Raw genomic sequence first — 13,614 nt, 5'->3', positions numbered from 1 at the left:
AAATGTAAAAGGGAATTATTGTAAGTGCTAAAACACAACTTCTATCACAAAATATGTATTATCCTCTGAAAGCACAGAGAGTCAAGCACCAGAAAACTATAGTGTGAAGGAGATTTTTTGGAAGAAAATGAGGGTGTTCTGGGTCTGTCTTTTAAATAAGGAATAAAATAACCTGAAAACAGATAGAGGAAGAAAGGAAAATGGTCATACTCAAAACATCAAATGTCAAAGGCAATATCCAGAGGTAGTGCAAAAAGGTCAAGGGTCATCCAGAAGGGTCAAAGGTCGTACCAAAAAGCAGAAAGTTACCAGAAAGGTCAAAGGTTACTGAAAATGTTGAGGGTCACTGAAATCTCAAAGGTCACTAGAGATGTAAAAAGTCACTAACACATCAAAGGTTACATAAAGGTCAGATGTCAAGGACAGGCCAAAGGTCACCCAAGGGTCTCTCACAATGTCAAAGGCCATCAAAAATTCAAGGATTAGCCTGAAATGTAAAGTGATTCAAAAGATCATGGGTCACAGAAAGGTCAAAGGTCACCTTGACAGTGAAATTGTTTTCCTGAAAGGTCAAAGTCACCCCAACATTCCAAAGGTGGAAGACCAACCAAACTTAAAAAGTCATCCCAAAAAGATCAAAGGTCATCTCAGCAGGCCAAAGGTCATCCTGAAATGTCAAAGTTCACTCAGAGGGTCAAATACTCCTGCTGAGGGTCAAAGATCACTGAGAGGTCAAAAGTGATCCCAAAATTCAAATGTCACTAAAGGTGAAAGGCCTGTTGCTCTCTCCCTTCTCAGAGACACAGCAGGGAGTGAAAGGGGCAGAGAAGGGAGAGCTCCCTGTGCGAGGGCAAGCAGTGATGCAAGGGGGTGTACACACTGAAATGTAATTAGACAATTAATTGTAATTCATTACAAAAGCTAAATATACATCCTGTTCAAATATTAATTAATACATAGAATGATACAGAGAGGGGACAGCAGGACAGTTTCGGTATTTTGGGTAGTAACCAGTCTCTGGATTGACTATAGACCCTGTCCTTGTTGCACACAGAGCCAAGCTTGGTACCTAAGAACTTACCCATGCTTCTGGCAGTGCTGCTTTAATAGTGAGGAAGAAAATATTTCCCTTCAAAGGCCCTCTGAAAGCCAGTAGCTTAAATATAATTGTGCTGGAAGTACTCCCCTGATTTTCCTTTGTAAGGTGACCAGCTCTGTGAATAGTGAGAAAGCACAAATCCATTGCTGACAATTACTCCAAGCAGCTGTACCAACTAATTTGTATGCTGGGAGGCTTGTAAATTATGTTCTGCCATTAACCTGGCTCAATTATTCAGAGTTGACATGTCAAGCTTTTAACCAGCTACAAAGGCAGCAAGGCCAGATGTTCTTTCTGAGAGAAAATTACAAAGGAGGGGAAAGTGTGCTGTCATGTCACTCCATGTTGTGCCAGACCAAAAGGAGCTTTCTTAAAGGAGTAATCCAAAAAGACTAAAAAAACAGAGTTCTTCTTCTAAGGTCTGGTTTTATATATAGGGACTTTATTGGTGTGAGTCAATTGTCCTGTCCCTCCAAAATCAGTTCTCACCTCTTATACAGTGTCTTCAGTCCTCAGTCTTTAAACCTTGGCCAGATGCTGCTCTAAGGTTTGCACAGGCACTGCATTGGAGGGGAAGGTGAAGGTTAGTCCTGCTCAGGGAGCAGATCTCAGCTAGAGGACAAGGAGCAAGCCAGGGCTGGGGACACTTGTGTCCCTCCTGTGTCCCAGGGCCATCCCTTCATCCCTTACCTTGCTTGGCAGTGTGGATGGAAAGGCTTTCAGGTTTGCTCCTGGCTGGGAGGGAGCACTCCTTCAGAAAACAAGACCTGGAGGAGATGCTGGCTGGAGTTTTCAAGGAGAACCAAGGACACAGGCACACCTGCTCCATTGGGTCTGAGGAGATTTGGGAACCAAGTGGATTCAGGGCTCTCTTAATATTCCAGATGGGAACCAGATGACTCCTTTCTCCCATGATCTGCCTTGTCACCTTATCACATGATCCCTGTTTCTTCTCACGTAACTCACAACTTTTTGAAAGTCCACCAGCCTGTGGAGATGGAAAAGAGCAAATCAAGATGTCACAGGGGCACAGGGGTGGGCTTAATATTACATTTAATAGGCCAACTCCTGCAGCAGTCCTTTCACACCTCTGCTACTGCATACAACATTTTCTGGCTCTGTGCTCAAGGCAGGCTTCATTTGCCCTGGTGAATGGAATCTTAATTTCTCTCAACCTCCCTGAAGTAGTTCCAGGTTTATTCCGAGGCAAGGAAAGAACCTGATGCTGGCTTTTGGAAAACAAGAGAATTTTGTTCACCGTGGGAATTTTCATACACGATACATCCATCAGTTTTCCTTTCTGACTAACATTTGGCAAGATGTACCTGTCAATTTTTTTTAAATTCAAACCAAATTGTTTGTTATTTCTTCCAAGCTGCACATTAACTGTCAGCACAAAAGTTTCCACTCTGCCTCTGTGGGCTCACACACGTAGCTACCCTATGACGTATTTTGAGAACAGCCCTGGCTCTTGGAGAAACTCAAATCCACTGAGGCAAGAATGTGAAAACACAGCTGGGCCCAGCAGCTTCTGCTGCTGCAGTAAATCCCTTTGCCCCTCCACACATCTCTCTACCCTGAAAGTCTTCAGAGGTGAAATCATGAGTTTTCCTTCTCATTGCAGTTCCATTTTGGCACTAAAATTCCTTCTTGAGGCAAGGACAGTTTGGCATATTTTCCTTGTCTGCCCATCAAGCTCTTAAAAAATTAAGTTATTAATCATCTGAACGTTCACCTCTGCTGCACTTGCTGGCCAGAAACTCCTATAGGTGGTTATTTCAAATATTGCTCTGCTTTTGTTGAAGACTTTTGAATTAAAAAAAAAAAATCTGAAGTATGGACAAATGCACCTTGTCATAATTACTGCCTAGCAGTGTATTTTTAAAGCAGTCAGCTGAGCTTCTAGTTTATACTTCAATAATTTGCTTACTTTGTAAAAAAAAAAAAGAAAAAAACAACACCCTGACAAGTCCCACATTCATCACATAGTTTATCTGAGGTCTCTTCTATAGCAAAGCATTGCTTGCAAGAAGGAGGAGAAGTTTGCAGCTCAATTGTTTTGTAACAGATGTATGGATGGAAAAAGTTACTAACTGGGAGTGTTCTCTCCTGAGTCTGGCCGTTGCTATTAGCGCTGCTCCGTAGGGTGTAGCTTTTCCTCTTGGGCTTCTGTGTTTGCTTTGCGTGTTGCTTTCCTCTTCCTTTTGCTCAGGAGCCTTTTTACGACCTGGCAAAACAACCCCGAGCAGCAGCACGGAATCTGCAGGACAAAAATGAGCCTTTGCCTTAAATATCCCAGAGACAAATGGAGGTGAGTAGAGACGAGCGTGGGCTGGGGGATTGCTGCTGGTTTGCTGTTCAGAGGTTTTTAGCAATTGGTGCACTGGATTTGTTTGGGGTTTTGCCCCCTGTTTGGCTGCAGTGTTGAGAATTTAACTAAAGTCAGGCATGGAATTATAGTGGAGTGGTAATTGCATCCAGGCCTTGGGTAGGGATTACAGAGTTGCTTGGGACAGGAATCCTTTGAGCAGAGTTTCCTGGGCCTTCATGACAGGCTCAAATTTTCCCTTCTCCTTTTCCCTGGTCTCCCAGAGTGTCTCTGTGTTTCTGATTCTCTGTGCATGCTACGCCTGATGAGAGCATTTACCCTGCTCCCATCACCTTCCTGTACCTCATATATAATGCAGAGGTTGTATTTGCTCAGCTGTTTTGAATCCTGCTATAAAAGCAGGGTGCAGAGGGCAGGTTCTGGATGCACAGTGAATCTCTGTAACTAATAAAATACAGCACCTGCCCTGCTGGAAGTGTCAGTGTGAAATCAGCCTTGACAGGGTAAGTGATCCCAGCTCACAATCCTATAATGCTGGTATAATTTGGTGGTACTGGCAAAAAAGTGGTACTGAGAGCTATGATGGACTTTGAGATAAATTAAAAATGGTGTCTTTAAAAGGAAATTACTCTGTACTCTGGGATTTGATGACATGGAGTTCTTTTACTCAGAGGGTGTCATACCTGGCAGCTGGGTGGATGAAAATGTTTAGTGTTGTACAAACAAGACTCCACACGAGTCACAAATAGGCAATTAAAGACTGAACATACTTGACACTCCTTCTTTCTGTTTCCTAAGCTATCTTTTAAGAATCTTGAAATTTACTGAGATGGAGGGTTTTCTTCTGTACTGTTCAATGAGTATTTCTAGTATCAAACTCTCAGGGTATGTTAGTTTTGCATGCACACCTATGGTACATTGTTTTCCTGCTGTTTTTTCATAGATTTTGGAGCCAGGTTTCCCAACTCAACTTCCAGAAAAATAAACATTGTTATTTTCTCTTTGCTGATAATTCAATCTTATGTCTATTTAAAGGTTTTTTAGGAAAACACTGATAGCAAAAAATTGCAGGTCAGAGACCACACGGCTAGTTCCTATATGAAACAGAATGAACATATTCTTAAAATACTTTGTAGAATCAACAAACTTTTTAGATTAGTTTCCTCTTCAGTTCACAGAGACCAGACACTGCTCCCTGATGTTGTACAGAGTTGTGTTTTGGTGCATGAAGGAAATGTGACTTCTGAGGGGACACCAACTCAGCAAGGCTGTCAGAGGGACAGCCTCGAACTGGGGATATAAAAATTCTCTTTCTCTTGGTCTTTACCCCTGGCTTCTCCCTCCCCTCTCGTGCAGCCCCAAGGTTCCTCCCCTGACTGGGTGTTCATGCAGAGCTCTGGTTTTACTCACCCCTTTCCACAGCAAAGAGCTCACTGCATCTGATGGAAGATTTTACATGTCCGTGCCAGAACTCACAGTGTGACTGCTCACTGGATTCATGGAAACACTGACTTTAGTTGCCTTTTTGTTGTCAAACCCAAGCCCAGACAGCTGAGTCACTCCACACAAAGCAGCAGCTTTGAACATTTGCTTTTCCAAAATGCAACCTTCCTCTTCCACCAAGGCTTCCAGGACACTTCTTGCTTTTCATATGCTACACTGAGACAAAAACAGGCAGTCACACACCTGGTAACAAGGGAAGAGAGAAAAGTCCTGTGTCAGGGACAAACCCAAAAGGGAGGCCTGGATCCTGTTTAAAACCTTCAACCACAGACAGATAGAAAAGAATTTAAAATAACCTGAATAGTTATTTTTACAACCTGATTTTATGTAAGGGAGTATTTCTACAGGCTTTTCATTTTCTCTTTTTGGACAGCTTGAAATGCTGCCCACAGCCTGTGTAAAATCTGAAGGGGCAGGTTTGGGGCACATGGAAATAACCTATTGCAGTCATCAAAGCTACATCAAGGTACTCAAGGTGATGTAGGACCAGTCACCCCTTCTCTCCTGAGCTCTCAGCCTGAGCACAGGCCTTGGATTTCTGCTGTGAGCAGTTCATGCTCTCAAGTCCCTCTGCTACTGAGTCATTCTGGCTGGCTCTTATATCAGTTATTTTAAACTATTTTCATAATCATTTTACTCTGAAAAAAAAAAACAAACAAACAAGCAGAATCATGTTAATTGTAAAATCCAGAAACTAAGAAAAACAGCATGGGAGGAAGAGTACACAAAATACCCACCTGTAAAATAAAAATGTGCTGGGGAGTCAGTGGAGAGTGAGGAGAAAGAAACATCAGAGCAGCCAACTAGAAAAAAAAGGCCAACATAAGACTTGATAGTCACAGGAAGATCAAAAATAAAATGAAACTACTTTGGAACCTCTCAGTTGGAATACATTTCAGAAGAGCCACTTAGTATCAAAGAAAGCTGTCAGAACAGCAAACTGAAGTCAGCAGGCAAATTTGAACAGGTGATGTCTTAAAAACAGGGGAAAACTATTCCTATAAGTAATATCTGACATGTCAGAAAGTAAAATACTTTTAACATAGAACATGGGAATGGGCAAAAACTGAATTTGAAAATCTTCCACCCAGAGTTTTACTACCTGTTGCTGGAGATCTGACAGCCATTTAAATTATTTCTCAAGCCCATTTAAGAAAAAAGAAAAAAAAGCCTTGTTTTCCCATCCCATCAATTAGAGAAAAATCATCACATCATTTTATATTGAGAGTTAGTTGATGAATTTCATGTCATATATCACTGCCTCTGCATCTGACAGGAATCAAAGCAGACACTTTGAAAGGCAAGCGTCTTTGAACTGCTAATTATGCTTAACAAAAAAAGTGTTTCACTTGTTGCTTCTTAATGAAATTTCTGCTTTTACCTTAAAGGTTTTTCTCCTATCTTACTTCTGGACAGCATGAAATTATGTTGAAACTAACAGTAATCTATTAATTTCTGATCATACTATGATGTTTAAAAAAGTGGGGAAAATATTCTATGTTTCCTGCATAACCAAAAGCTTCAGATTTAGTGAGAAATACTGGCAAAGGTAATGCCTGATAATATGTTTTTCTTTGGGTATGTGATATTAAAGGGATCTGTGAAAGTCCTGAGTGTGAGAATAGTATTTTAACTCAATTTCTCTACTCCCAGGAACTTCTTCCTCAACTTTCTCTTTGGGGTCTTATTCTCAGAGCAGTGTAAAATACCCAGACAAAAGCTACACCCAACCAAATCTTCTCAAACAAGAGCAATCACCAAACAGGAGGATGAATTGTAGGGAGAAAAAGATAACAAGTATTGGGCCAGCAATTTGGCATTGTTTCTAATTCCACTACATTTAGGTGCTCTGCACAAGGTTCAAATAAGAAAGAAAACCACACAAATAAAACCAGCAAAACCCAAACAAACAACAAACACCCAGATTGCAGTGCAACCTCTCAGAGCCTCAAATCTTTTGATTTACATCCTTCTCTAATCTTAAAGTCTCTGAAGTGATGCCAAAAGGTAAAACTCTACAAGTCCTGGGCAAGGAAGCAAATGGTGTGTGCTCTGCTTTGATCCGCCAGAGAAGGGATTGTTTTGTATGGTCAATATCCAGCCATATCTTTCAAATTAGGAATCTTCAGTCTAGGAAAATACTGAAATATGAGGCTATGAAGAAAGTCCAGCTAACATAGAGAGCTGCTGACAAGTCAGGAATTGATGGTACAACCTGCAGTACCTGATATGAATAAATAAATTTTATACTGTTGCTCTCCATCACTGGAATAATGGATTTTCCTGCTGTTAGCCAAAGCAGAATTTGCTCTTTAATTATAATATTCTCTGATTTACATTCCCTGAAGTGAAGAAGGGAATGCAAGATTTGTGTTAGCTCCTCAAACTGTAAGAGACAATCTAAGCTCAAGAGTGTTGATTCTCATTTCCCTTAAAACTACTTTAAAAAAGCTTTACACATACAAGCTGAATGAAAATGACAGTCAGGCCTGTTAACGACTTTAGAATTGTTCATTTCCACTGCCAGTTTGTCCCACACACTCCTGTGAAGTATGCAGTTTTGGAGAAATGCTTAAAACATATAAATAGTACAATTCAGTCAATTGCTCCTCATCAGTAAATAAGAGAGCATCCAGAGGCGCTGTCACGCAGCAGAGCCTGGGATCAGCTCTCAATTGCCTCCTCTGTGAAATCTCCCTGCTGTTCCCTCAAATCCATTCACAAACATTCTTCCTTTCCACCCACTTACAGTCCCTGCAAGAGTGTTTAGGAGCTCAGCTAATTTGACTGGGATTAAGATGTGGACATTAGATATTGAAAGCAATTTTTAAAATCCATCATGTGCTGGTGCTGTCCTTCAGTGCTTCTGCTACCCTGGCACTGGTGTGAGTTCTGTGATGGTGCCAGCTTGACAGCACTGGTGGATGCTGGGCTGCAGGAAGCAGGTTTGCTGCCATTCCCAGTAGGTCCTGGGGAGAAGTCTCTGGATTTGAAGAGTGGAAGAGGCTCACCCTGGAACATGCAGCAACCTTCTCCCAGGGATGGTGGCACTCAGCCTGGGCGATCCCTTTTGTGGGGCACGTTTATGCACTCCACAGAAATGTGCTCAAGGCTGAAAAGCAGAAGGAAAAGAGGAGGATGAACCAAATAGAGAGTTAGTCCAATTTTACCTGATGCCCTGAGAAGGCAAGGAAAGAGGAGAGTAACTCCAAAGAGATCACTAATGGAGCACTGCCTCAGAGCTGCTCAGAATATGCCAAAACCCTTTTGCTCCAGTGAAGGTCTTAAAGGCAACAGCATAAGTACATGATACCAAAAACCCCATCTAGCCAAAATTCACCTATGCACATTACCAATAACAACCTCACAGGTAAATGTTAGCCTGTCTCTTCCATTTCCCAGTCCTGAGATTTGCATGTCCCCAAAGGATCAGCATGATTCCTGAAAGCATTAGGAAACCACACAGTGGATGGTGTGCATCACATTAACATCCTAGAGAGAAGCTGCTGGCTGAGCAGTTCTGTTTTTCATTAAGCACATGTTTTACTTTATACCTAGTGGAGTGGTGGGTGATTTGGGAATTTCGGAAATGCTTTTGGAAACAGGCTGGGCAAAACACGGAGAAGTTGTGCAGGTAAAGCTGAACCTGCCATGGGGCAGTAGATGGACCAAGGGACCCCTGAGGGGCCTCCCAGGCTTTCTGTTCTATGATTTCTCTACCTTAATTCTTCTGTCTCACTAACTGGACAGCTGGCCCTGTATTAGTCAACAAATAAGACAAACAATGGAAGATGGCTTAGATGAGGCCAGTTTGGACTTTTTTTGCTGGTATTCATGAGCAGTCATGCTCTCTGCAGGAGAGTTAACAGGCTCCATGCATGGCCAGTTGTTGTCTGTGTTTCCAGACAACTGAAAAGCTGAAACCTCTCCCTGTAAAGAAAGGTTATGCATGCAAACACTATCTATTTCACAGCTTTGACAGAAAATATCCACCTGCCTACCCTAGTCTGTGATACTGCTTGTATAGCATATATTGCTCCATTGCATTAGAATTCCTATCACAATATTGACTTTTAAGTGAGGGAGTGGACTTCATCTGTTTGGAGGTAGAAGTTCTAAAAACTACTGTAAAAAAAAAGTCAGCTCCTGACCTTATCCTCCAGCTGAGCCCTGAGAACTTTGGTCTCTGTTGAGAGGCTGCTATCAGCGTGCTCAAGCATGAGCAGGTTAATGCAGTTAACCCTGAATTCCTGATGGTGTCATGGCCTTGCCTGCCTGCAGGATAATGAGGATAATGAGCTCCTTTCAGGTGTTGAGGCTGCTTGGAAATGGTGCAGCACTGGTCTGTGTGTTACTGGCAGCACTGGGAAAAGGAGCAAAGGGGGGGGAGACACCATCCCTTCCACTCTCACCCATACTGGGTGGAATCAGTTGCAGCAGCAGGTCCTGTGATAGTTCCCCTGAATCCTATTGCAGTGCAATTACTGTGTTCAGGAGTTTTGTTAAGAGATTGAAAGCCCTGGATTTAGAGCTATCACAAAGCAAATAGCCTTGAAAATAAGTGTATTTGAGCAAGAAGAGCCAAGTCCTCATCTGGCAAGGAACCTTTCATCTCCCCAGCTCAGCCTTTCTCCAATTTACAGTCTTGATTGTACACTTAAGATTTATCTGAGTCAGAATACACCTGCATTTTAGTTCTTTCACTGCTGGGAAATATGTGCAGTTGTTTCCATTATTTCAGAAGAATTGGTTTGTTGGTAGTTTTTTAACATCACCCCCTGGTGTCTTTTTAATTTTTTTTTTTTTTTTGAAAGGCTCTTATTTTTGGAGCTTAGGAGTCATAATGACTAAAAACCTGTGAATGCAATTCACTTCAGATCCACGTGCTGAGTCACAGGTTCCTTTTCAGTGTGTGCAGGAGTCAAATCTTGTCCTTGTAAGGGGATTGGCAGTAGCTTTGGAAACATCTGTCCTCTTTCCCAGTTTAAAATCATAAGCTGTACCTCCAGCTCACTTTTTATATAAAAGCAAATAAACATTTTATCTGCAGGCATCAGATATTGCCTTAGTAACCATCCCTGTGTCTGTGTGCAGCTGCACAGGGTGGAAAGGAGGCTCTGAAATTTGTTATATGGTCTGAGTGTGTCTTACACTGTTCATGTTCAAGCTACTGTTAGGAGATCATTCTCTCTCTCTCTCATCTTTTACTCAACCCAAACAAAGCCAAACAAGTGCTTCCCACATCTCTCTGTCATCCATCACATACCTACTCTTTTATCATCCCTGTGCAGCATTTTCAAAATCAATGGAATCATTTTGTCAGTTTTTATTAAACAGTTTTTCAGTGCTCTAAATCCCCTGTTTTTGGAGAATGCCCAAGCTAATGAGGTGAACAGAATCAAACCATTTCAGGCACTGCTGGTTCAGTGAGATGCTCAGCTCTACCCCTGAGCTCCCCCTAAATCTGAAGAAGAGCTCACTTTGTCTCTTGGAGTATACTTCTGACCCTTGCCTCCCTTTACCTATTTAAAGTATATGTTTTTGCTTGGGCAGTACTGCCTCACAGAACCAGCCAGGGACTTCTTTGTGCTGTCCTGGGGGTAAATGTCACCCCCACAGCCTTTTCAGCACACCAGACAGACACACACTTGCATTTCCCCCCTGTATTAATAAGATGAACATTATTATATGTTTTGTTAAGCCAGGAGTACAACAGTAGTTTTAGGCAGTACAACCCAGTCTTGACATTAGTCCTAATCTAAAGGCAAAGCTGTGCTCAGGCAGGACAAGCTTTCAGGTTTTGATGGCTGCTTGTGTCTCCAGGTTTTGGTAAGGAAAAGGTGTTGAAAACACACTTGAAACGATTTATAATCGACTTTCTTGGCTCCAGATAGGTCAGATAAAAATGGGAGCGAAATTGTGGAGGAAAACAAGCTGCCATTCTGAGCAGCTGGAGGTTTAGCCATCCCCAGAGCAAAGTCCATCAAACCCAGAGACGTGGCAAACTGCCAGACAGCTGCATGTGTGTCACTTTGATGGTCACACAGGAATGCCCTCTGGGCAGGAGGGGATTAATGATAACTTTCTGAAGCCCCAAGTGCCTCATTTTTGATCTTCCTGTGGCAGTATATTTCTTCTTCCATTTTCACTTTGTTCTCAAAGCTTCACTCTTCATTTAAACCCTCTAAGGAAACTCCTTGCAAGATAGATGTACATTACTCTTTCAGGAGAAACAGAATCTCTGTCAGAAAAATAAATACTGAAATCTGTTCAGGAATGCCCCTCATGTAGACATCTCTCTCTCATCTTCTTCAAATATTAGTTTAGAAACCAGCTTTCATTGACAGAAATTTAATTGCCATAATCCAGATAGCATGGAATATTTCTATATGGATGCTCTAAAGCTAATTTGCAAGAATGGTAGAAAATTTGCCATCCTAACAAATTCCCTTTGTCCTTGGATGAAAAAGACAGCAAAGACAGTGCCCCTGGCTAAGTGGAGACATGAGATAGATATCCACAATGCTCAATATATGAAGTCCAGTGTTGGAGACATTAATAATTTTCAGTTTAACTCCTACAGAATTAAAACTAAATATATCCTTTATACTCATTTCCAAGCAGAAACCTGCTGGGAAATAGCCTGACTTGGTGTTTTGAAAGATGTCAAAGATTACCTCTTCATAATGACCTTGAAGATGTGGATCCAAGTAATGATGTCTGGGTATTTATAGAAATGGTTCTTTTCAGAGGTGCCCATTACAGCTAATTTTGCCAAATACACATGAAGTTTATAAAATCAGAAACATCTTTTCCCTAATCTGAATCTCTCCATGGGGATGGATGGAATGAGCCCTAAATCCTAGCCCAGCAGTCTAATGTAAGGCTTAAGAGCCACCACAGGAGGTACAAGATTTGATGGGAACTGTTCTTAAATACAATTAAATTGTGTGCAAATCCATGTGCTGTTGATAATGATAACCAACCAGCCTAGACACTATTTCTACATCACCCTCCTCCTTTTCTAAAGCAGTGGTTTAGAGCTAAAACTCTGGGTGTAAAAAGATTTAGATTCATTGATTAGGTTTGATACAGGTATGGGGCACAGCCACCATAATTCCCATTCCTTACTTGTGGTTTATTCCTGTTCAATCCAGCCCTAGCTGGTGTCTGAGAAGATGACAGAGACTGTCCCATCTCACACAGCCTGCCAGCTCATTCCAGCCCCACCAGGAGCACACTGCCTCACACTGAAGCTTGGGGTGCTTGGGCAGAGCTGTATCAGTCCTCCTCGGCTGCCAGAAGGAATTAGAAGGATTCCTACACAACAGTACAGAGTGCAAGAACTGAGTTTTGTCTGCAGACCATGGTGAGACAGGAGTGCCACTCAGCCAGCCTGCTCAGTGGGACACTGGGTGCAGGAGCAGGGACAGGAGACAGGACAGCTGGGTCACTCTGCTCTGCCAAGGCTTGATGTGCACCTTGGCTGGTCAGCACCAAACTAATTCTCCTCTTCGTGTGAACCCCAGAGCCCAGCAAGCAGATCTGGGCCAAAGTGAGAAAGCAGCACCTGCCAACATATTTGCTGTTGTGAGTTCTGCACAAATGTTATTTGTGGGGAGCAAGAAGAGATTAGCATCTAGCCACTGGCTCTCAGTAGAGTCACCTTCAGAGCAGTCAGGCACAGTCCCACTTAATCTGCCTGCATTTCCAGAGCACTGATCACTATGTATCTTTACATCATGGCCATCCATCACACCACCAGATTCTCATCTAAATACTGCCAGCAGCACTGTGAGCAGTAACATCCCCTCCTTCTCCCTCTGCATCTTATTATTGAAGTTGCTGCTGGCAAAGGAAAGGAAAGTGGCTGTGTCCACAGTGACATTAGCACAACTGTCAGCTTAATCAGTGCTGATCCTTTCCCCCCATCCCTGCTTCTCTGCCCATTCTCCTTTTTGAGGCAGCAGAAAATCCTTACAAACTCACCACTGTGCACAGCCATCAGCACAAAATTCCAACAGCACCAAAGGCAGAGCAGGGCACAGGAGAGGCTGGGTGCTTTGACACAGACCAGACTACAACCAGATAAATTTGCAGCAAAGTTTACCAAACCCTTGGGAGCTGAAATGTTTGTAAATAGTTCCTAAGCAATTCCATTCAAACAAAATGTGCTTATTCAGTTTGGAAAGAGCAGATAAACCTCCACTAGTGGTACAACTCTATTCTGCCCACTCATCCCCTGGGCCATTATGGAGAACAGCAAGGTGTGTAAAGGGGAAGAGAGCTGCAGACAACATTTCATACTGTGAACTGCAGATTTACCATGAGGGGACCCTCCTGGCCTCCAGGTACCCCATTAACTCAGGCAGAACTAGCAGACACACATGTGAGTAGAGAGCAGCTCTATTTGGTCACACAGTAGCAAAGCATTATTACTTTTAAACTTTCTCTCTTCCACTGTGTCTCCATTGCTCCTCTGGCATTATCTTCTTTGTGAAGCAGTCAAGGAAAATTTAAATACTGTGTGATTGCATCAGGTTTCACTAAGATTTGGTGGTAAGAGAAGGAAAGGTTTGTTTCTTCCCTCCCATGACAGAATAACCCCCTCTAAGCTGCACTGCAGCACTAGCAGGTAACTACATTTCAGGAGGAGTAATTCCATCTGGTCAATATTCCCACC

At 42.4% G+C, this 13,614-nt stretch overlaps 1 protein-coding gene across 4 annotated transcripts in view; it reads left to right on the top strand.

The window, feature by feature from the left end:
- Window positions 1-3,020: 3,020 nt before the first annotated feature.
- The window catches only part of LOC134555993 (calcium-activated potassium channel subunit beta-2), a 132,327-nt gene continuing 121,733 nt past the window's right edge, over window positions 3,021-13,614 (top strand). For 2 of the 4 annotated variants that reach the window (XM_063408138.1, XM_063408136.1), the window contains exon 1: window positions 3,021-3,410. In XM_063408138.1, the coding sequence (XP_063264208.1) occupies window positions 3,373-3,410 (38 nt within the window). In that variant the 5' untranslated portion in view covers window positions 3,021-3,372. The remainder of the gene's footprint in view (window positions 3,411-13,614) is intronic. The other 2 variants (XM_063408134.1, XM_063408133.1) reach the window with 2 other exon arrangements.

This window comes from Prinia subflava, chromosome 11, assembly GCF_021018805.1.
Source record: "Prinia subflava isolate CZ2003 ecotype Zambia chromosome 11, Cam_Psub_1.2, whole genome shotgun sequence".
NCBI classification, from domain to species: Eukaryota; Metazoa; Chordata; class Aves; order Passeriformes; family Cisticolidae; genus Prinia; species Prinia subflava.
This window is presented reverse-complemented; position numbering and strand designations above follow the sequence as displayed.